Source organism: Carlito syrichta, unplaced genomic scaffold (genome assembly GCF_000164805.1).
Source record: "Carlito syrichta isolate Samal-C Ts95f unplaced genomic scaffold, Tarsius_syrichta-2.0.1 Scaffold302991, whole genome shotgun sequence".
In the NCBI taxonomy this organism is placed as follows: Eukaryota; Metazoa; Chordata; class Mammalia; order Primates; family Tarsiidae; genus Carlito; species Carlito syrichta.
Window position 1 is genome coordinate 45,160 of NW_007247087.1, and position 20,558 is coordinate 65,717.

Sequence of the window (20,558 nt, forward strand, 5' to 3'; positions counted from 1 at the left end):
TAATTTTCCCCTCCACATTCTCTTCCTGGGTGAAGGATAAGCAAGCAGGCAAGTTCACTTGCCATTTCCCACACGCCAAGGAGTAAGATGGGCTTGCTTGGGCAAGTGGCTTTTGCACGGTTGCTGGTCACTTTCCAGACCACAGAGGTGGGGGGTAGAGAAATGTGGTTCAGGCCGAGCATCCCAAATCTGTAAATCCAAAATGCTTCCAAATCCGAAACTTTTTGAGTGCTGACAGGATCCAAAGGAAATGTTCACTGGACATCTTGGATTTTGCATTTTTGAATTGAGATGCTCAACTCCAAACATAACGCAAATATTCCAAAATCAGAATAAATCCCAAATCCAAAACACTGCTGGTCCCAAGCATTTTGGGTAAGGGATACTTGACCTGCACATTCAACCAGGGCCAGAGGGACACTCAAACCGTCACAGTGTGAAGGGCTACACAGGTCACCTGGCTCAGGAGCCAGAATGCAAGGTCCTGTCACCCTTCAGGACCTGGACAAAGGCTGATGAGCAGCTTCTGAGATCTGGGGGAGGGAGTGGTAGGGACTATGCAGAAGAAACCACTACCTGCTGCCCTGTGACAAGGGGTCCTTAGGCTGGGATCTGTACCGAGACCATGGAGGCAGTGGCATGGGGGCCAAGCACGTCCTCTAAGCCGGTGCGCACAGGTATCAGCCAAGGAAGAGGCAGGCCGTGGGGCGTGATGGATGGTGGGTTTAATGCCAGTCGACAGAACCTGTGTCCCTGAGAGCTACATTAAAAATAAAAACAGCAATTCTCTCACTGAGCAGGAAGGGGAATCTTGGGCCAAATACCCAGAGGCCCTGGGGGTGGAGGAGGAGGCTGTCACAGGGTGGCTCAGGGAGGTGTCACTCAGGTGTCCTCAGCAAGGTGAGGGGCCTGTCTTGGGCAACATGGGGCACAGGGATGGGTGCTCAGATACCAGTTGCAGTGGCAGGGTGACCAGTGGGATGGTGGGGGCTCACAGGGTCTCTGGCCAGAAGTTGGCAAGACAAGCCACAGTGTGGAGTGAATGACAGGCAACCTGAATTTCATTTAGAAAGGGCTGGGGTGGGGGGGATGGAAAGGACACCAAAAGACAAGAAGCTGTTCCTGGTATAAGATATATGGACAGTTCCCAAGGGGGGGAAAAAAAAGAAAGAAAAACACAGGCCTGTCCCTGTATTATTGATTTCCTTGAAAAAGAAAGAGACAAGCTAATCCCTTGAAGTCAGTCATTTCAATCTGAGTGCAGTCACTGCCTGAAGTTAGAGTTCACTCAGCATTAGACTCCTGGCTCCTGCTTGGGTAGCAGGGATGCACATTTTTGGGATGTGGGGAAGATCTTGTGGGAGGAACGCAGAGGGCTAAGAACGTGTGGGATGAATTAGAGCCCGGGACACACATCTTCCCAGGGTTCATGACCACATGCTGAAGTTGGCTGAAGACATTCTTTATTTTGTTGTTGCTGAGTTGGAGTCTCACTCGGTCACCCAGACTGGAGTGCAGTGGCTGCTCCCAGCCACCGCAGCCTCGCCTGCTGGGCTCTGGCTATCCTTCCACCTCAGCCTTCCGAGTAGCCAGAATTATAGGCATGCGCTACCACGCTCGGCTGATTTTTTGATCTATTGTAGAGATGAGGTCTCGCTGCCCAGGCGGGTCTTGAACCTGCCGGCTCAGGCAATCCACTCACTTCAGCCTCCCAAAGGCGCGGGATTACAGGCTGAGCCACCGAGCCCGGTTGGCTGAAGACATTCTTAATCCCCACCGAGTCCAACAGAGAACACTAATCAGAACATCTTCACCTACTGTACCCAGTTATGACAGGCAGTTTTCCATGGGTGAACAGGAAGGAACGGGAAGGGTGAAAGGAAAAACAAACTTGACCTTTCTGGAGCCTCCAGAATTCAATGAAGAGCTAACAACAGGCTTGCTGGGCAGGAGAAGAAAAGAAGATGGGCTTTCTGGTTCACCCTGGTGAGTGCCCATGAAGTCACCATACTGCTCAGGAGGCACCTGGATGTCCCAGACCCTATAAGCAACACCCTCCCCACTCCAGGTATTCAAGAGTCTCCTCCTGACTTGTTCTGGCATGATGTCGGGCTGAGTCCTAACTCACAGGAGCCAGAGGATGGGCATTGCCCAGGGAAGGGAAACTCTCACTAGGTGCCTGTTTGCTGAGCTAAGGGCCCTGTTCTGTTTCCAGATGAGGCCAACCCATTGGACTCCATTAAGGAGACAGCGTGCTTATCCTGCCAAAGTTCTTGCCCCAGACCTCTTGTGGGTGCTCTCTAACTGTGCTAACTGTGCTCTGTTCTGATCCTGGTTCTCGATGCTGCACCAATCCGGGGGCAGTATTCACCTGTATTCTCCTAGACTTGTGCTCTGGGGCCACTGTTGATGTAGACAACTATAGGAGTGGTGTCTCTGGAGGTGTGCAGTACAGTGTCCCTGAGAGTCCCCAAGTCCTGAGAAGTCACTGCTGCTCCTAAAACTTGTTGCTTCCTGCTAATTTTCCCTCCTCACTGGTCCTGAAGGCCTCTAGGCCACCTCCTGCCCCAGAATTGGTAAGAATAAATATTCAAGTGAAGGCGGCTGTGACCCACTTATTAGCAGATGCCACAGCCCCAGGGCACAGTGGTTGATGCTGAAAGAACAGACAGAGACCATGGCAGGGGAGGGAAATGTCCTTGGGAAGAGGCGCTTAATTCCAACACTCCTCGAATGCCCAGAAAGAGTTGGCTTGGCCTCACTATCCAGGAGAGGGGTAACAAGACAGACGGGGCATCAGTCAAGTCGACTGTGGCAAGATGTGGAAATGCAGATCACTCCCCAGCCACCTGCTCAGTGGGCGTCACCCCAACTGCCTGCAAACATCAAGCTCCCAGGGCTCAAGAGCAGGCTCTCACTGCCCTCCACCTGTGCATGGCAGGCGGGCTGCCCTGAGGTGGAACCTTCCGAACTCCAACTCGAGCAAGCAGGCACGTCTGTGTCACCAGAGCAAGAAGACAGCGCTGAATGTCCAAAGAGTCGAGCTGCTGTCTGCTTTAGCTCCGTGACCCTGGGGAAGCCACCATCTCTGAGTCAGTTTTCTCTGCTGTGAAATGGGATGATGCCATGTACTTTACCGTGTGGCTGGGAGGCCTAAACCAGAAATGTGGAAGACACTGGAAACATGCCATGCCAAGGCAAAGTAAACCAAAGTGGGAGGAACATTCAAAGCTTGTGTGAGGCCAGGCACAGTGGCTCACACCTGTAATCCCAGCACTTGGGAGGTGGAGGCAAGAGGACTGCCTGAGCCCAGAGGTTCAAGACCAGCCTGGGCAACTTGGTGAGACCTTGTCTCTATACTAAATAAAAAAATTAGCTGGGGGTGGCGGCGTGCATCTGCAGTTCCAGCTATTTGGAAGGCTGAGTTCTGGAAGGATCGCCTGGGCCCAGCAGGTCAAGGCTGTGGTGGCCATGAGTGTGCCACTCCACTCCAGTCTGAGCGAGAATGAGACTGACTCAAAAAAAAAAAAAAGGTTGCGTAGCACTGTCATGCAGGCACACCACTCCCTTTTCTGTCCTTCACGCAAAAGATATTTTCTCCTTGAGTGGTACTGTTTTAGGAGGAAATCACTGGGGTTGGAAAAGGGGACGCCATTCTCAGCTGCAAATGGACAAGGCCAGTGTTGCCATGTGAGATGGAGTCAAGACGGGATCAGAAAACGTGGTCTCCGGGCAGTGGGAGAGAAAACAAGGCAGTCGCCGAAGGCCTGGAAGACCTTCCAGTGTCACCTTGCGCCTGAATTGCAGACTGACCTGCTCCTCTAGGAAGAGAGGCCGGAAGGCAGAACTCCTCTCGCGCCTCCCCATTCTTCAAGGAGGAGTCCAGAGGGAGGCTGGGAAGGACTCCCTCCATCACAGAGGGTGGTAAGTCACTGGCCAGGTACTTGCATGTTGCATCCCTCTCCTGAGTCATCTGTGCCCTGGAGATGGCTCTCTCAGCTCCTGTGTTTAAGGCGGATGCAAGCCAGGGTGACCTTGTCCTGTCCCAAGACAGCTCTCGAGGGCCCCCTGCTCAACACGGCCAGTTTGCGGCCGGGTCTCCAGCCAGGAAAAGCTCCGCTCTGCCATCTGCGTTCCCGGCTCTGCTTGGCCAGTGCCTGCTGGGCCACCTGCAACCAAGCAGCATCTGTCCACCTGTAAGTGGCGGATACCGCTCCCTCTTCCTCATGGTAAGAGGCTTTCAGCATTCAGGCAGTTCTCACCGCCCCCTTAGGGTTTCCCCCAACACACTCTAGGTCTAGGCAGGGCATGGGAATGATTGGTTGGGAGGTGCTGGGGAATGAGGAAGTGCAACAAATGCACCAGGCAGTGCCCTTGACCCCAGGAGAGAGTGACACACGCCTGTGTCCCAGACACTCGGGACAGCCTGAGTCCCAGAAGAACTGATTCATACACAATCCCATCACTTCACCAGGGTTGGAGGGAGGCCGGCCCTGGCTCCTTCGAAATGTTAGGAAGGAATGAATGGCAAATTCTGACTGTGTTCCCTTCCAAAACCAGAGAAACTCTGCAGAAAGAATCCCGAGATGCTCCCCAGCCTGGAGGCAAGGTTAGCCGCTTGGAAGAACAGGCGTCCGATACTTTCCCATTTGATTTCTCAAAGCAGCAGGAAGGCTGGGGCGGGGGGCTGAGAATCAGAGGTCAGCTGAAAGCAGCTCCTCATGACAACCTTCACAGGCCCCAACACCGGCTCCAGCCACAGCAGACTGCGGGAATGTCTAGAAAGTCCGTGTGAAGCAGTAAGTGACTCAGGGGACTCTCAACCCCACAGAACCCTGCTCTGCAACTACTCAGGGAAGGAGAGGGAGAGACTGACTCCTACTTGGGAATCCCATGATGGGGATGAGAGGTCACAGGGTGTGAGAAGGGGAGAATGAATTTTCTACTTAAGGCCAGAGCTTTGAGAGGTAACTAAGAGCTGCTGGTAGAGAGGCTCCCTTTCTGTAGGTAATCCTGATACCACACACAGGCAGGCCTCTGGAGATATTACTATCCCAAATATTCTCACTGTATGTGTGCATCTTGGGAGCATTCCTTGGGAGGAAGCAGAAGAGAGAGTTTCCAGAGGATTTTCTGAAAACCAGACACAATATAAAAGCTGGTACCTTTATCCCCCAGAACATACTGTCCTAGAATAGCAATGAAGAAGTGTTTATTACAAGGCCCTCTTAAAAACACAGACTAAGGGCATCATCTACCTGCGACAAAGAGATGACCTGTGCACAGGGTAGGAAGGGGTTTTACATCTTCTCCCTACTTGCTGGCTGCCTTGCTGAACATTTTGGGTGAAGTCTGGCTGGCTGCAAAATCAGAACCAGCTGGTGGTAAGAGGCACAGCACATTCTCTAGGGGGAATGGACAATCTTCGGAACCTGAATGACTAGGGGGCAAGGGAAAGAAGAGTCCTCCTCCCCGAGGGCCCCAGAGGCCACTTGATGGAATCCAACTCCCCTGACCTTAGTGAAGACACACAGAGATAAGCCCTGCAGGCCAGACTTGGGAGGGGAAGATGCTGTCATCACCTGCAAGAGTGCTTGGGACTGAGGAGGGAAATCCAACTCTTCGCCAACCCCTTCTTCCGGTCACTCTGCCCCTTCCAATGCACTGAGGGAGGGGAGTGGGCTGCAGAGTGATGAAAGCCCCAGTGCTTGGGTTCAGAAGGCTCTGCTGTTCCCTAGAACCTTGGGCCCTGGGGTGTCACATGCAAAGCTGTAAAGTAACTTCCCAGACAATGCCAAGGGCATTGTCCAGTTGGAGGACAACCTCCAACTTCTCCTAGCTGGGTAGAAGAACACAAGCAAACCAAAAACCTTCTGAGAAACCGAAGCCCTTAGCAGGGGACTGGGGTGTGCGGGAGGGATAATGTCACCAGCCCAGAGACAACAGGCTCTCGCGGGGCAGTCAGTCGGGGTCTCTGCTCCTGTTTTGCAGTCTTTGCTTCCTGTTTCGCAGTTTGTGCAGGCTCTAATGACAATTAGCTCTATGAGTTATAAGTGCAATATCTGGGAGTTGAAGGCAGTAATTAATGCCCGTCTGCTTTCCTGAAGGGTTCCTTCTGTTCGGTCAGAGAGTTATTAAGAATCAGGGAGGGAGGCTTCCATCATGTGGAAGGTTTATAGGAGCAAGTGAAGGAGCAATTTAACAAGGCAAGAATAATGCTTCTAAATAATTTACCAAGCAAATGGCAGCAGCCAATATTCCCAATGCTCAGTCTCTGTCTTGCTGATGGTGGGGAGTATGCCAGGCGGGGTCTGCAGCCTCTCCAGCAAAGACCACTGGAGCAGCTCTGCCCTGGACATGCTCCCATGTCTTTGCAAGCTGCTCGGACCCTGTCCTCCATCCCTTTCTTCTGCTCGCCCACCCAGTAAGAGATCCAGATGGGGCCTTATGCTTACTAATACCTTTGCTAATTTTATCAATCACGGTTTATTGAATGCTAAGAGGCTAAGAAAGCCTCAGCTGTCCTGCCAGTGCCTGGGCTTTCCTAGCTTCCATGCCAGTTCCCTCACCCACCCCAAGGCTGGGAAGGCAGAGAGGGTGCCGGGCAATTAACCTGCTACCAAATTTCCACCAGACCTGTGACAGAAGAATTGGGGATACAATTCTACTAAAAGGCAAACTGGTAGCCACAGCTGAATGTGCAAGACAAGAAAAACCATCACCCAACTGCTCCTGAGATGCAGAGAGGCTACCCAATCTCTCCTATGGCCTATGCTACAGAGCTCCTTCAGTAGGTCTTTAAGTATGGGGCTGGGAAGACAAAAAAACCCATTCGGTGGCCCCTGGAGTTAACAAATCCAGACCCAAATAACACAATTGGCAGGGCCTGTGGAAACCTTTGCCAGAATAGGGAAGTTAAGAGGCCAGCTCCCTGAAAAGCTCAGCTCTCTCCTGGCCCCTGCCTCCCCTCTCCGAATCTGCTAAGTGGCCACGTGTCAAACTCTGTGTCACCTAGCACACCTATATCTGTGTCAGGGCTGAGAAAGACCAAGAGGAAGCAGAGAATATTAATAGATGCTACAAAAGTTAAAGAAAAACATTTCTGAGTTCCGCCCACAAAGCAGGCAGAGATAAATAACTGCCTCTGGTTTTGTATCTTATTATCCAAGACCCGTCTGGCATATTATTCAGTTCCCCGCCCCCACATGGCACAAAGCAATCAAGAACAAGCCTGGAGATCCATCATCTTCTCTTGTCCACTGGGAGGAGGGAAGACAGGAAGATGGCTAGGCTGATCTTTCCCTATCTGGAGAGCCTGTTTATGGTCAGGCCCAGCATCTAACCATATGCTCTTGGGCTGGCCGGGAGTAAGGTCAAAATATGGAAAGTCTCTAGAAAATAAGATCTGGCATTTTTAGAGAACCCTGCTGAGAGTGCTCTCAGAGCCTGAGCTAAGTTTACAACAGGTCATGGCCCTCATGCTGGCAACGACCTGAGTGTAACTCTGAACCACTGTGACTTTGAGGCCTGTTGCCAGGACCCTCTGGGGCTAGAGTCTTAGTGACGTGATCCACTTCTGCCTGGGGCCAAGGTGCCAGTAATTAGCCAGAGTGTGGAGATATGCAGACTCTCCTCTCTGGGTAAAGGGCTCAATCACAAAGTAAAGGCGGTTCCAATGCCCTTGGTCACCCAGGCTAGGGTGAGGTGGGCGGAGCAGAGGAGGTGCAGACACTCACCAAGTAGATGCGGTAGGCGTCCACTCGTCTCAGGGGCCCCCAGCACCGGTCAGTGTCATTATATTTGGTGTCGGCCTCCACGCCACAGGAGTCATTGCTGGTGGCACTGCTGATAAGGAGAACAGCAGCCTGGGCTCAGCGTGGTCACCCACTTGGCTGAAGAGACAGAGCTACTCCCTGCACAGCTGTGTTAGCACCAACAACCTGACTTTTCATGAACTGTGTTTCAGGATGCATCTCTTAGGACATGTCTTGTTTGTTCCCCTAGCACTGTTTCTCCAGTGACTCAGGAGCCCTGGATGGGAACCCGGTGGGGCAGGGAAGGAGACAACAGCATGAGGGAAGGACAGAGGGCACAGCTGTGTGGTCTGTGCAGAAAAGGGTCTGGGTGTCTACATTTCTAAGACACTGATGGGCTCTCTCGATGTGATGCTTTTCCCCAGACACTCTGCTCTGATTGGTGGAGGAAGCTCACTTGGCTACAGCCAGTGTGGGGGTAAGGGGGCTACTCACCAGGTCACCTGCATGAGGGAGAAGGGCACAGCTGCAGCATAGATGGCCAGGTCCCCATACAGGTAAATGATGATGCAGAAATAGAACAAGTTGACTCCCACTGCAAGGAACAAAGCCATCAGTCAGGGAGCCAGAAAGAGACGTCTGTATTCTCTGTTGACGACTAAATCTCTACCTCTTCCACAGCTTTCAGTTCTCTGAGATGTTTACTTTCTACAAAAGGTGGGGAAATGACCCCAAAGTCCTATTTCTTTTTCTGGCTGGCTACACTGTGATGCTGACAGGAGACACATTAGCTCATGACTTTCACCAGAGAGGACTCAATTAGGCTTGGGGGATCAGAGAGACTTTGAATCCAGACAGGTGCAAGGTGAGTGTGAGGCATTGTGAGGCACGGTGTGGCGTGGCCAGGGAGGAACCAGAGGTGCCTTCGTACTTGGGTCAGGCTGTGGGGTGGGGGGAGGGGAAGAGAGAGGCCCTAAGTCAGGAGTCTGAGCCCCCAGGCACGTCTGTGCTGGGGGCCCCTCCGCAGCCAAAACAGAGCTCTAAGATAAGTGATTGCTACTAAAGAACTGAAGCAGAGAGAAGTTGACAGGAAATGGCCCAACTCCACTGACGCTGAAATCCACAGGGTGAAAAGCTCTTGATTCCCAAAGACCAACCGCCTCATTCTGAACCCGATTGATCACCAAGCACACAGTGGCCTGGTATGCTGGGGAGATGGTGCTCAAGACAGGCTCCCTTTCCTTCTTCCAAGAGGTGTCTGCAAGGGACAGCGCAGACTCTGGAAGGTGCACAGTGCTGAAGCTCCCTCTGCAGAGGCAGACATTTGTCCCCTCTCACTCCAGAAGTAGCCTGAACTAGGAGTTAGGAACACAGGGCTCTGGTCCTCACCCTATCAGACACGTCTCATGACCCCAGCAAGTCCATGAATGTCTTCTAACCTGCAGAGTGAGAAGAATTCCACTGCACCACATTTCACATATGATTCCAATGATAAAGGTCAGGTGCAATCGCTCTGAAAAAAGTGGCCAGGGTTCTACAACCTAAGGGCTAAGGTCCCAGACAGCCAGTCTCAACTCCTGTTCATACTAATGCTCACGTTTTTGATGTTACTGGTCTTAGGCAGCTGGCTTCTCTGAGAACATAAAGAAAAATGAAGTGACAGTTCCCTTCTAAACCTGGTGGCTCTGAAGAGCCTGCAGGATCCCCAGGTGAAAGCCTAGGACATGTTACCCCTTGGCCAGCCCTGCTCCTAGGAGTCTGGGGAAAAAAGACTAGAAAAATGTCAACATCATTCTCAAGAGGACCCAGGAGGGCACTGGCGCCTGCTTTTTGAACACAGCATGTCTTTCCCTGACAGATCAGAGATAGCCTCGATGGGCCCTGGGGTCTGCCTGTCACTCACACTCCAGGCTCCAGGTACAGCCCAGACTCCCTCTTGCCTTTCTGCTCTGATGCCAGTGCTCTCTGTGGGGAGGTATTGTCCCCTCCCCACTTCCCTCTCCTCTGCCTGCCAATGGATTCCAGCATCAGTTCTGTTTATAAACTGCCATTGGCCGTTCCTGATCAATACATCTCATTACTTGACTCAAAACAGGAGGATCAATGAACTTCCTGAGAGGACAGCAATGGCTAGGCCTGGCATTTCTAATTACAAGAAGTGAGTCGGATTCCCAGGGGAGCCTTTTGTGGAAAGTGACAGCCCCACCAAAGGTGAAGGTGACAATTTGACAACCCGTGACAGGAACAAAGCAAAACAGTGGTTTTCAGCGAGGGGAGATTTTGCCTCTCACACCCTGTTGGAAACATTTGGCAACCTCTGAGGACAGTTTTGACAGTCCTGACTAGGAGGTGCTACTGGCATCTAATGGGTGGAGGCCAGGGATGTTACTGAGTGCCCTACAAGGCACAGGACAGGCCTCCACAACAAAGAATGATCTGGTCCAAACATCAGTAGAGCTGAGCTTGAGAAACCCTGGAGCAGATGAGAAGGCGGCTCCCTCTAGGTGTGAGGCTGCTCTCACACCAAGGTGTTTATTTTCCATTAGATTTGGGTAAATTAGGAGTCTAGTTTGGAGGGGGAAAAAAAGACAAAACCGCTGGTTCCTAGAATTCTTAAAGAAATCAGGGCTGGGCGTGGTGACTCACGCCTATAATCCCAGCACTTTGGGAGGCTGAGGTTAGAGGATTGCCTGAGTGCACAGGTTTGAGACTGGCTTGGCAACTTGGTGCGGTTTCATCTCTACAATAAATAAATAAATAAATAAATAAATAAAAAACCTAGGCAGGCACGGTGGCGTGCGCCTGTAGTTCCAGTTACTTGGAAGGCTGGAGCGGAAGGCTCACCTAAGCCCAGCAGGTTGAGGTTACGGTGGCCGTGAGTGTGCCACTGCACTCCAGCCTGAGCGACACAGTGAGATACCAACTCAAAAGAAAGAAAGAAAGAAAGAAATCAGGGCAGACTGCAGAACATGAACACCAGACAGGAGGTTTAAAAGATATATGTCCTCCCTCCAGTGTGCATTTTACTAAAGGTTTGCATTTAAGGGCACTTTGTGCGCCTGCCAGGAGGAAAACACTTCTGCTCTCTCAGGCTGGTGGGACTGGGAGTGATACAAGTGGAACAAAGGAAAAGCACAGAAGCGGGCTGAATGCAACCCATTTGGTTTGGATGACTCTTGAAAGCCCTCTGTGAGGCTGGTGAGGGGGTGGGGGGTGGAACCATGCCCTCGGGCAACTTTTGGTTAATAATCACACTCTTTTGGACAACAGTCACACTGCACTGCCACTGACAAACTAAACGCTTAATGTTCTCAGAAGCAGTCAAGAAGATCCGAGTTTCCACAGTCCTCTGGGCTCTAGGTTAAGTGTAGCCACATTCAAGACTAGAAAGAACCATGAAGACAGCCCACTCAGCAAATGGGGCTTCAACAAAGGGCCGGCATCTGGGACAGCTGCAAAGGAAGGGATTAAAGAGAATGCGTCTGAATCTCAACGAAGCAGAAAAGAAGAGGTCTGGGCATTAAAAACTAAATTCTTGAATAGCTCATCTTCCAAAAGAAGAAGATTGGCTGTGGAGGTTAATATGTCGCAGGAACACTCAGCAACCCCTGAGTCGGGGATACCTTCGGGTTGCAGTCAAAATCCCAGTAAGGAGCAGGTTCATGACCAGACTCCAGGATGTGGAGTCCCAGAGCCTGCCAGCCTGGGTGTGGGCTCCTGGCGCCCTCTATTGGCCACTGGAAAGACATGCCCAGGGGTGCGTGTACCAGACCCTATCACCATCAGGTGTTGTCCTAGACAGACTGGGCCAGAAAACGAGAGGAAGGTCAGAGCAATCAAGCAGAAGACGTAAAACCACCAGCCAGCCTCTGCTGGCTTCCCTGGTTGGAGAGCTGCCTAGGATTCTTGACTTCAGCTAGAGAGCCACTTCTTGACTCTTAATGCCAATGGACAGAGGGGCATCCAGGCGTGTCAGCAAGGTGGCTTTCCAGGTGCTCCAGGGCAGCTCAACAATCTGCTCTTCCCCACTGCCTAGGTAGCAAGATGAAACCCTTGTTACAAGGGCCCAGGTCTGCAGGGAAATACCAACCTCCCTTTTCCCATGCCCAACCCTCAAAAGAACTTTTACCTTTATTGAAGAACATGGAGGCCATTTGTCCCATTTCTACACGGTCTGTGATTTCAAAAAGGTTGGGAGATCCACGTCTCTCTGTGGAGCCAAAAGAACAAGAGGAAGCGGTTCTTTTACTTGAAAGGGCTTCTAGAGGGTGTTGCTAAGCTCCCTGAATTCTCCAGAACAATTAAATCCCCTAGCGTCCAAACTCTTGAGAAAACTCTTCCTAATGTTTCTTGCTTGAAATGGTTGAAAACAATCTTATTTCTAAAGGGAATCTGGAGATGCTCCTTATGCTGAGAGGGAGAGTAGGTGCTCTATGCCTGGCCCAGTCTGACCAGGGACAAGACAGCAAGGCAGGGATATGTGGATATGAGGGGATGGGGTGGGAGAAGAGAAGCCATAGATGGACATTTATTCAAGATTCCAGGGCGCACCGGGCACAGAACCAGGCATTTCATCATTACAGAAACAGTAGGGGAGGGAGGAAACTGAGGCACAGAGGCCAGGGAACTTACCAAGGTGAAAATGTTAGTAAGTGGCCAAGTCAGCAGGCCAGGTCCGTGCCCAGGATTATGCTCTTTTTACTCTATCAAGATGCCTACTTCAGAATTGACCCCAGGTAGGAAATACCAGATGGGGAGATTTCCAGGGCCCTTTCCATGAAGAGAGGGAACCCCATGGACCAGAGGGAAGTGTGGGCCCGCCAGAACCCCAAGACTTACGCACAGACAGGATGGGTCGTATCTCTGCCCGCTCGTAGTTGTCCTGAATGAGAACATCACTGTCTGAGGCTGTGGAGGAGTCATCATCTTCCTCCTCCTGGGAGGTGGTGGTACGGACAAGGAGGAAGAAAAAATAGGGAAAGAGGAGGAGCATGTAACGCTACAGAAAACCCCTGGGACAATGGTGAACCCACTTCCTTTGTTAGCTTTTTCTAGAAATATCTGATTAGGAAGCTCTCAGGAGGTCCACCCTGTCACATCAGTTCCTGGGTACAAAGGCTCTGAATGGCTGAGCTCACTTAAGGCAGGTGTGAGGGACAGTGCTGTGGACAAAGCCTTCCACACACTGGGAGGAAAAGAATGGAGGCTGCTGAGACTGCCTCTCAGGCACTGCCTGGAGACAAGGGCACCAGACGCACCTTGTGGTTTTCCATCCTCTTCCAGCGGAGCTGTGCGTTGGCTGCTGCCATGGCCTCCATCACAAACGTGGTGGTCACAAAGCTGAAGGGGAGGCCACGTGCCCATTGCCAAAGGCAGGAAAGAGGGTGGAGGAGACGCAAAGAGAAAGAAAAAGCCATTTTAAGACCTGACCAGACCCACAAGCCCAAAGCATTTTCTGAGAGCTGTTCCCTACAGAATTTTCAAGATGGGTCTCACCTGGTAAAAAGGTGTATTCGTGCACACCTGGTGCCTTGTGTGCTTGCTTTGGTGTTGCTGTCTACACTTAGAATGCATGTCCAGTGTATGAGAGAGAGGGGTGTGAATCGAGTGACGGGAGAGGGACTACTCGAGGAAGTGAGCGAGCTGGGAGGAGGTATGCAAGGTCATGCTGCGCCACGTACCCAGAGGGGCCTGCTGGGGGCAGACACTCAGTGATGCTCTTGGTGGGGGAGAAAGCTGGCTCACAAAGGGGCCCTCCACGGCTTCTGGAAGGACAGCAGGCAGCTTTCACCTCTCCTTGCTAGGACACAGGCAAACGGTCACCTCCCAAGTACATATACTAATGGAAGGAGCACAGGCATGGATAATTGAAAATGGGTACTTGGCTCCAGAATCTATCCCTTTTTTGGGGGGCAGTATTTTTAACTTTCCAAATAATCTGGCTACTATTAAAATAAGCTTGCAGGAGCGGGATTGGCAGGAGTGGGATTCTGCCGGGGGAGGGAGGAGCACACCTCATCAACAAGGGTACCGGCATAATGAATATTTGTATACTTAACCCTGAATTGTACCCTACATCTTTAAAATCAAAAATTAAAAAAATAGTAATAAGCTTGCATTTCTGTGGCCCAAATCAAAAGGGAGCTGGGAGGTGGCACCAGATGCTTGCCAAGAAGTCAGGCTAGAGTGGAAAAATCATCTTTTCTTTCCTCTTAAAGAAACCTGAGAGACCTAGATGACAGCTGGAACACATGAATGCCTTTGTTAACACAAGATTCAGGGGCAGGCGGCCTTCCTGCTAATAAAACCTGAGGTATGACTCTATCCCTGCCATGAAACAGCATGAGACAAACATTCATCTCCCTCTTTCTTGAGGCCAGCACAGCCCTGCCTCCAGACTCAGTCCTGACCCTCCTTGAGCACTGGCAATGGCGGTGGGCTGACCACTCAGTCCTGAGGTAAGGTGGCAGGTGGGAGAGGAGCTGTGTGGCCTCAGAGTGGTCAAACCCACACCCGCTCTCCCTCTGGGCGGGTAGCCTCTCTGGAACTCCCATTCCAATTGCCTCAGCACCTCCTGGAAAGGTTTCTCATTATCTTGCCTAAGTGACCATTTTAAGAGCTTTAGATGTACCTTTCCTTTTGGAAATAAAACTAAAATCAATCTTAATTAAGGTATACAGAGACTTCCCATGGTTGGACAAGGCCAACTCATTGATCACGTCCAAATGTAAATGGGTTGAGCAAGGAGGGGGGCGTGGCAGCCCCTACCCGGGGCCCTCGATAATCACTTCCCATTTGGATGGCTGCCTGTGCTGAAGGTCCTTTAAAGGGGACAGCAGAGCCACACAAGGACAAAGGCTTCTGGAGCTCTTGGCAGTCCGGGCTCCTAGTACGTAATGAGTCAACAGTGCCCCAAGATTCACCCCAAAACCTCCCAAATGAAATGCATAAAGAAACTGAAAAACACGGGTGTTTTCCTACCCACATTTGGCTTCTTCTAGGTCTTAGTTTGCTTCAACTATTAGGCTCTGTCTTGTCCTTCAATGGCACCTGCTCCTTCCTCCTTCAGATCTTTGTTTAAAAGCGGCCCTCTTGGACTTTGGGCTCCCCTGCTTAAACTAGTAGTCACCCCACCATCCCAATCCCCTCACCTTGCTATACTTTGCCTTTTTTCCATATTATTCATCCTCTTCCAACTTACTCTACAATTTACTCATTTATTATCTTCACTGCTTATGTGTATCTTCCCACCAAATAAAGTCAAGTCTGTGCAGGCAGGGTTCTTTTTGTTTGGCAAGGAACCCCAAGCACCTAGGACAGTGCCAGGCACACAGAGATGGGGTGTCATCTCCCTCAGGGGATACACTCCCTGGGGGTGTTTCCAGGCATTCCTGCCCACCTCTTCGTTGTAGCTTGTGGAGTCCTACCTGGTTGAGAGGACTGGAAATGTCAACTCCTACATCCCCTCCTGGGGCCTTTGCTGACCGACTTGGGACCTACTCATGGAATCCCTGAGAAGAGCCTCAGGTAGAAGTCACCCTCTTGGAAGCATCATCTGGTGAAGTCCACACACCTGGCTCAAGGAGCAGGCAACCCTGAAGGCTTGGGGAGGCACATAGTAGGTGAGCTTAACACTTGATTGTATGCGTGCATGTGTGTCTGTCACCTACTTTGTGAATTATTTTAAGCAAATTCTAAATTCCAAATGTACTCCTCATATCACCTTAAATGTTTGCTAGGTCCTTCTTCAGTGGCTAGGTGGCATTTTCTCAGAGAACAAAAACTGATGGTGAGATTAATAAAATACATACCAGGGGAGGCAAATCTGCCAGGGAAGAGACGTACCAGCACCATGTGAAGAATTCCAAAGCTTAACTGGATGTCTTGACTTTTAACTGATCAAGGTTGTGCAACTGCGCCATTAGCACAAGACATTTGTATTTACTTTCCTCTCTCCCGGCCACCCAGGTTAGCGCTCACTGACCAAACATGGGGTGGACAGACCTCTTTCCGCCCTTCAGTGCCCTCACATCAATCCAGGGAAGATTGGTCTTCCAGGGTGGACTCCCTGCTGCTCCGTCTCTGGCCCTGGTGGGAGACAGTTCCCCCACTGCCTCTTACCTCATGAAGCCGAGGAACACTAGCAGGATGAGGCTGACAAGCCAACCGGCGGTGGCAAAGGCCTTGGGCATGGTGAGTGCGCCTGTTCCCACGATGAGGTTAAACATGTACACCAGCCCAACCTGGAACCCACAGAGGTGACAGTCAAGGCAGGACATGATTAACCTCTTCCCTCAACTGCCCCCAAGGATGGCCGTGGGTGATGGCACAATCATGGAGGTCAGAAGGCCACACTTTAGTCAAGGAAGCAGGCAGGAGGGAGACTTACATCTGGGTCCTAAGGAGCCAGGCTCTGCAACCAGTTTACCAAACATGAACACCTGAACGACTAAAGTCCCACGTTCTACTGTTTTCAGAACATCTCTGATGATCAGTTTTAGTCTCCAAGCCTGCTGTCATCATTGCCATGCCCTCACAAAGCCGTGTCACAGATGCTAGTGCTCTGCTTGAACAGAATGCAGGCTTCCTAAGGACAGAGCCTCACGAGTGGGGTACCCAGCACGAGGGTGAACACCAAACACTGACCGCAAAGAAATGTCCGCTTTTCCAAGACCTCGGAACACGTGACTCAAGCCTTCTCTCCGCCCATCCTTGCCACTGTCCTCTGGGACGTTGACATTCATGCTTCTCTTACCCTGCTCCCTCCTACACCAACCTTTTTTTTAAAATTGAGATACAATTCACAAACCATAGAATTCGCCCCTTGAAAGTAATACAAGTCAGTGGGTTTTAGTAATATTCACAAGGTTGTGCAAGCAGCTCCACCATCAAAGTCCATTTTACCACCCCCCCAAAAACCCCATTTCCATTAGCAGTCACTCCCATCCTCCCTTGCCCACCCAACCTCGGGACTTGTCAGATCAATGACTTCAGGTTTTAAACGTAACCCACTGACCACCTCTTTTAGTGCAGTTAATCACAATCATCCCTTTTTCAAGACCTCAGCTGTGAAGTTCCTCTGTCCTGCGCCCCTGCCCTTCTGCGTTGCTCTTTGGTGCCCCCAGCCTCCTCCTCCTCCCCAGAAGCCCACCCCCACTTTGGCATCATCCGCTTCCTTTCCCCTAGCCCCACAAGCATGGTTGCCCCAGCTTCCCTGTGCTAACCTTTCTAACCCTGGCCCTGGACAGGGCCCAGCACCTGCTTCCTCTACTCCCTGAGGCAAGCTGCTAGAGATTTCCGGAGACATTTTAATTTTCATGACAGGTCCCACAATAAATGAATGGTTCCTTCACCCAGGGGTCCAGCAACATCATATTTTCTTTATTCCTCTGGATTTCCTAGCATTTCCCACTGTAACTGCTCTAAACCTCATTCTTCAGGCCCCCAGACCTGTGACCCCCATCACTCTTAGATGAGGCTCCATTTTCTACTTTATGGAGGTGACTGAGGCCATCTGATGTATACCTCCAAAGCCTCACTCCTTCCTTGCACAAAAAGTCACAATGCCAGGCGTGGTGGCTCATGCCTGTAATCCCCGACCTCTGGGAGGTGAGGTGGGTGGATTGTTTGAGCCCAGGAATTTGAGATCAGCCTGGGCGACAGAGCAAAACCTCATCTCCACAAAAAAATCAAAAAATTAACCGGGTGTGGTGGCACACACCTGTAGTCCCAGCTACTCGGAATGTTGAGGTGGAAGGATTGCCTAAGCCCAGTGAGCTGTGATTGTTGTGATCATGCCACTGTGCTCCAGCCTGGGCGGCAGAGTGATCCTGACTTAAAAAAAAAAAAAAAAAAAGCCACAGTATGTGTATTCTCCCCACCCTCCTCCCTGCCAGCCTTTGGGGACCCATGTTCTCCCTCCTTGTGAGGCTAAGCCCTGATCGCCTGAGTTTTCTGAGATTCTCTCTCCCTACTCACTCCTACCCCTTCTGACAAGCTTCCTTGACACCTTTAAAACACATATATAATTTTTTGAGTTGGAGTCTCACTCTGCCGCCCAGGCTGGAGGGCAGTGGCACGTTCACGGCCACCACAGCCACGACCTGCTGGGCTCTGGCGATCCTTCTGTCTCACCCTTCCAAGTAGTTGGAACTGCAGGCACATGCCACCATAGCTGGCTAAGTTTTTGACTTTTTGTAGAGATGAGGTCTCGCCAAGTTGGCTAGACTGGTCTCGAACCTGGGGCTTAGGCGGTCCTCTCACCTCAGCCTCCCAAAGTGCTGGGATTATATGTGTGAGCCACCACGCCCGACCACACACCTTTAAAATATTATCCTCTCACCGCTTCCCTTTTCCAAACTCCCCGAAGAGACACTCTATTTCCTCTGTCTTCATCTCCAAGTTCTTGTACTAGTTGGTTTCCATCCCTAGAACTCTTTTAATACTGCACTTTTAAAAATCACTAATGTTTCCACTCTGGTGGATAAGCTCAATAAAGGTCATATCCCAAACAAAAAAAAAAATCACTAACAGCCAGGCGTGGTGGCTCATGTCTGCAATCCCAGCACTTTGAGAGGCGGAGGCGAGAGGACTGCCTGAGTCCATGGGTTTGAGACCAATCTGGGCAACTTGGCAAGACCTCCTGTCTACAATAAATCAAAAAAATTAGCCAGGCATGGTGGTACGTGTCTGTGGTTCTAGCTACTTGGAAGGATCGCCTGACCCTAGCAGGTTGAGGCTGCCATGGCCATGAGCATGCCACTGCCCTCCAGCCTGGGCCACAGAATGATATTCTGACTCAAAAAAAAAAAAAAATCACTAATGACCTATTTGCCAAATCCAATGGTTTTCTTAGTCTTTAATCTCTTTCTTATACTTCTGATACCAGCTGTCTCTTTTACTCTCAATGCATCTTTTCCTCAGCAACTGAGTCCAACCCTACAGCTTTAATGATCACTGCTGGACAAAGGATGACTGTATTTCTCTTCGTATCAATCTTTCTGCAGACCTCAAGTCCAACTGCCTGCTAGTTACCTCCACCTAGACAAGCTATTAGTGGCTCCAGCCTCCTTTCTTCCCCTCGAAATCCCGGTGCTAGTGATTTTATTTCTGAAGCATCTTTTGTGGTTAACTCTGGCTACTATCCTTATTTACAATTCAAATGAATCTTTCTGCCTGGACTATTGCAGTAGACTCCTAACTGGTCTTCCTGCACTTTGCCAAATTGGGCAACTTACAGTATGCTTTAATACCTGCTTCTGATTATTAAAAAACACACACACACTTCATCTCAAGTAACGCTTACCCAACTCTTATTTTCACTCCCCATTCTTTCTTTTTTTTTTTTTTTTGAGTTGGAGTCTCACTCTGTCGCCTAGGCTGGAGTGCAGTGGTACGCTCATGGCTACCGCAGCCTCTACCTGCTGGGCTCTGGTGATCCTTCTGCCTCAACCTTCCAAGTAGCCGGAACTACAGGCGTGCGCCACCATGCCCAGCTAGTTTTTGATTTTCTATAGAGATGAGGTCTCGCCAAGTTGCCTGGGCAGGTCTCGAACCTACGGGCTCAGGCAATCCACTCGCCTTGGCCTCCCAAAGTGCTGGGATGACAGGCTGAGCCACCGAGCCCGGTCTTCACTCTCCATTCTTAGAAAGATGTGCTTTTCTATATTTTTAAGTTTCTCTAAGATAGCCACATGCTGAATTTGTGATCAGAAACATACATACTGGGCCCATTCTCCCACCCTCAGTCAGACTTCTCTTTTAAAGCATGAAGAAACAGACACAGGGACTGACAACTCCCATCTTGGGGCCCTTAGCTGGGGGAAGGAGGGGCTGGGCAGTGGTTAGGGAGGAACAGGCTACTCAACAGGTGCTGACCAGACATTAGAGTGCTGGACAAACGGGAGGACACCCTATAGAGAGGAATGTGCTCTGCCCGCAGTACTTGTATACTAGGCACAAGCCCTAAACCCTCTGTGCCCTGTCCTCAGTTCCTCAATTCCTACCCAGTCTCAGGGACCATTCAAATGCTAACCTCCACCACAAAGCCTTTCCCAGCCTTCCAACTTCATCTTACCTCCCTCCTTTGAATCCCTGAAGCAATAACACTTATACCCTATTCTGGATTTTATTTTTTTGAGTCTCACTCTGTTGCCCAGGCTGGAGTGGGTGGCATACTCATGGCTACTTTAGCCTTCCAAATAGCTGAAACCACCAGTGTGCGCCACCATGACTAATTTTTTGATTTATTGTAGAGACAAGGGCTCGCCAAGGGCTCGCCAAATTGCCCGAGCTGGTCTCAAACCCCTGGACTCAGGCAATTCTCTTGCCTCCACCTTGCAAAGTGCTGGGATTACAGGCATGAGCCACTGCACCCAGCATCCTATACTGGGTTCTAGATGTTGGAATATTTCTTTTTTCCCCATTACTAAATCTGAGGCTTATGAGTAGGTGGTGTGTATCTCACTTCTCTCTTAGTCGCTCAGGGTGTCTGGCACATGGCCTGGAGACAGGAACACTTAACTGATTTGACTGAGCCCAACTCAGGTCATCTCTGAGTTGGGGTCTCACTCTATCATCTAGGTCTGGAGTACAGTGGCATGATCACTATTCACCACAGCCTCAACCTGCTGGGGCTCAGGCAATCCTTCTGCGTCAGGCTCCTAAGTAGCTGGGACTACAGGCGCATGCCATTACACTTGACTAATTTCTTTTTTTGAGTCGGAGTTTCACTCTGTTGTCCAGGCTGGAGTGCAGTGGCACGCTCACGGCCACCCCAGTGTCGACCTGCTGGGCTCTGGCGAT

The 20,558-nt window shown here is 50.8% G+C and overlaps 1 protein-coding gene across 1 annotated transcript in view; it reads right to left on the reverse strand.

Annotated features, from left to right (window-relative positions):
* Window positions 1-20,558, reverse strand: part of TMEM104 (transmembrane protein 104) — a 57,718-nt gene that overhangs the window by 32,749 nt on the left and 4,411 nt on the right. The window contains exons 2-7 of the mRNA XM_008057391.2: window positions 15,876-15,997; window positions 13,013-13,094; window positions 12,594-12,690; window positions 11,884-11,964; window positions 8,250-8,349; window positions 7,737-7,845 (exon numbers count right to left, since the gene is read on the reverse strand). Of these exons, the coding sequence (XP_008055582.1) occupies window positions 7,737-7,845; window positions 8,250-8,349; window positions 11,884-11,964; window positions 12,594-12,690; window positions 13,013-13,094; window positions 15,876-15,997 (591 nt within the window). The remainder of the gene's footprint in view (window positions 1-7,736; window positions 7,846-8,249; window positions 8,350-11,883; window positions 11,965-12,593; window positions 12,691-13,012; window positions 13,095-15,875; window positions 15,998-20,558) is intronic.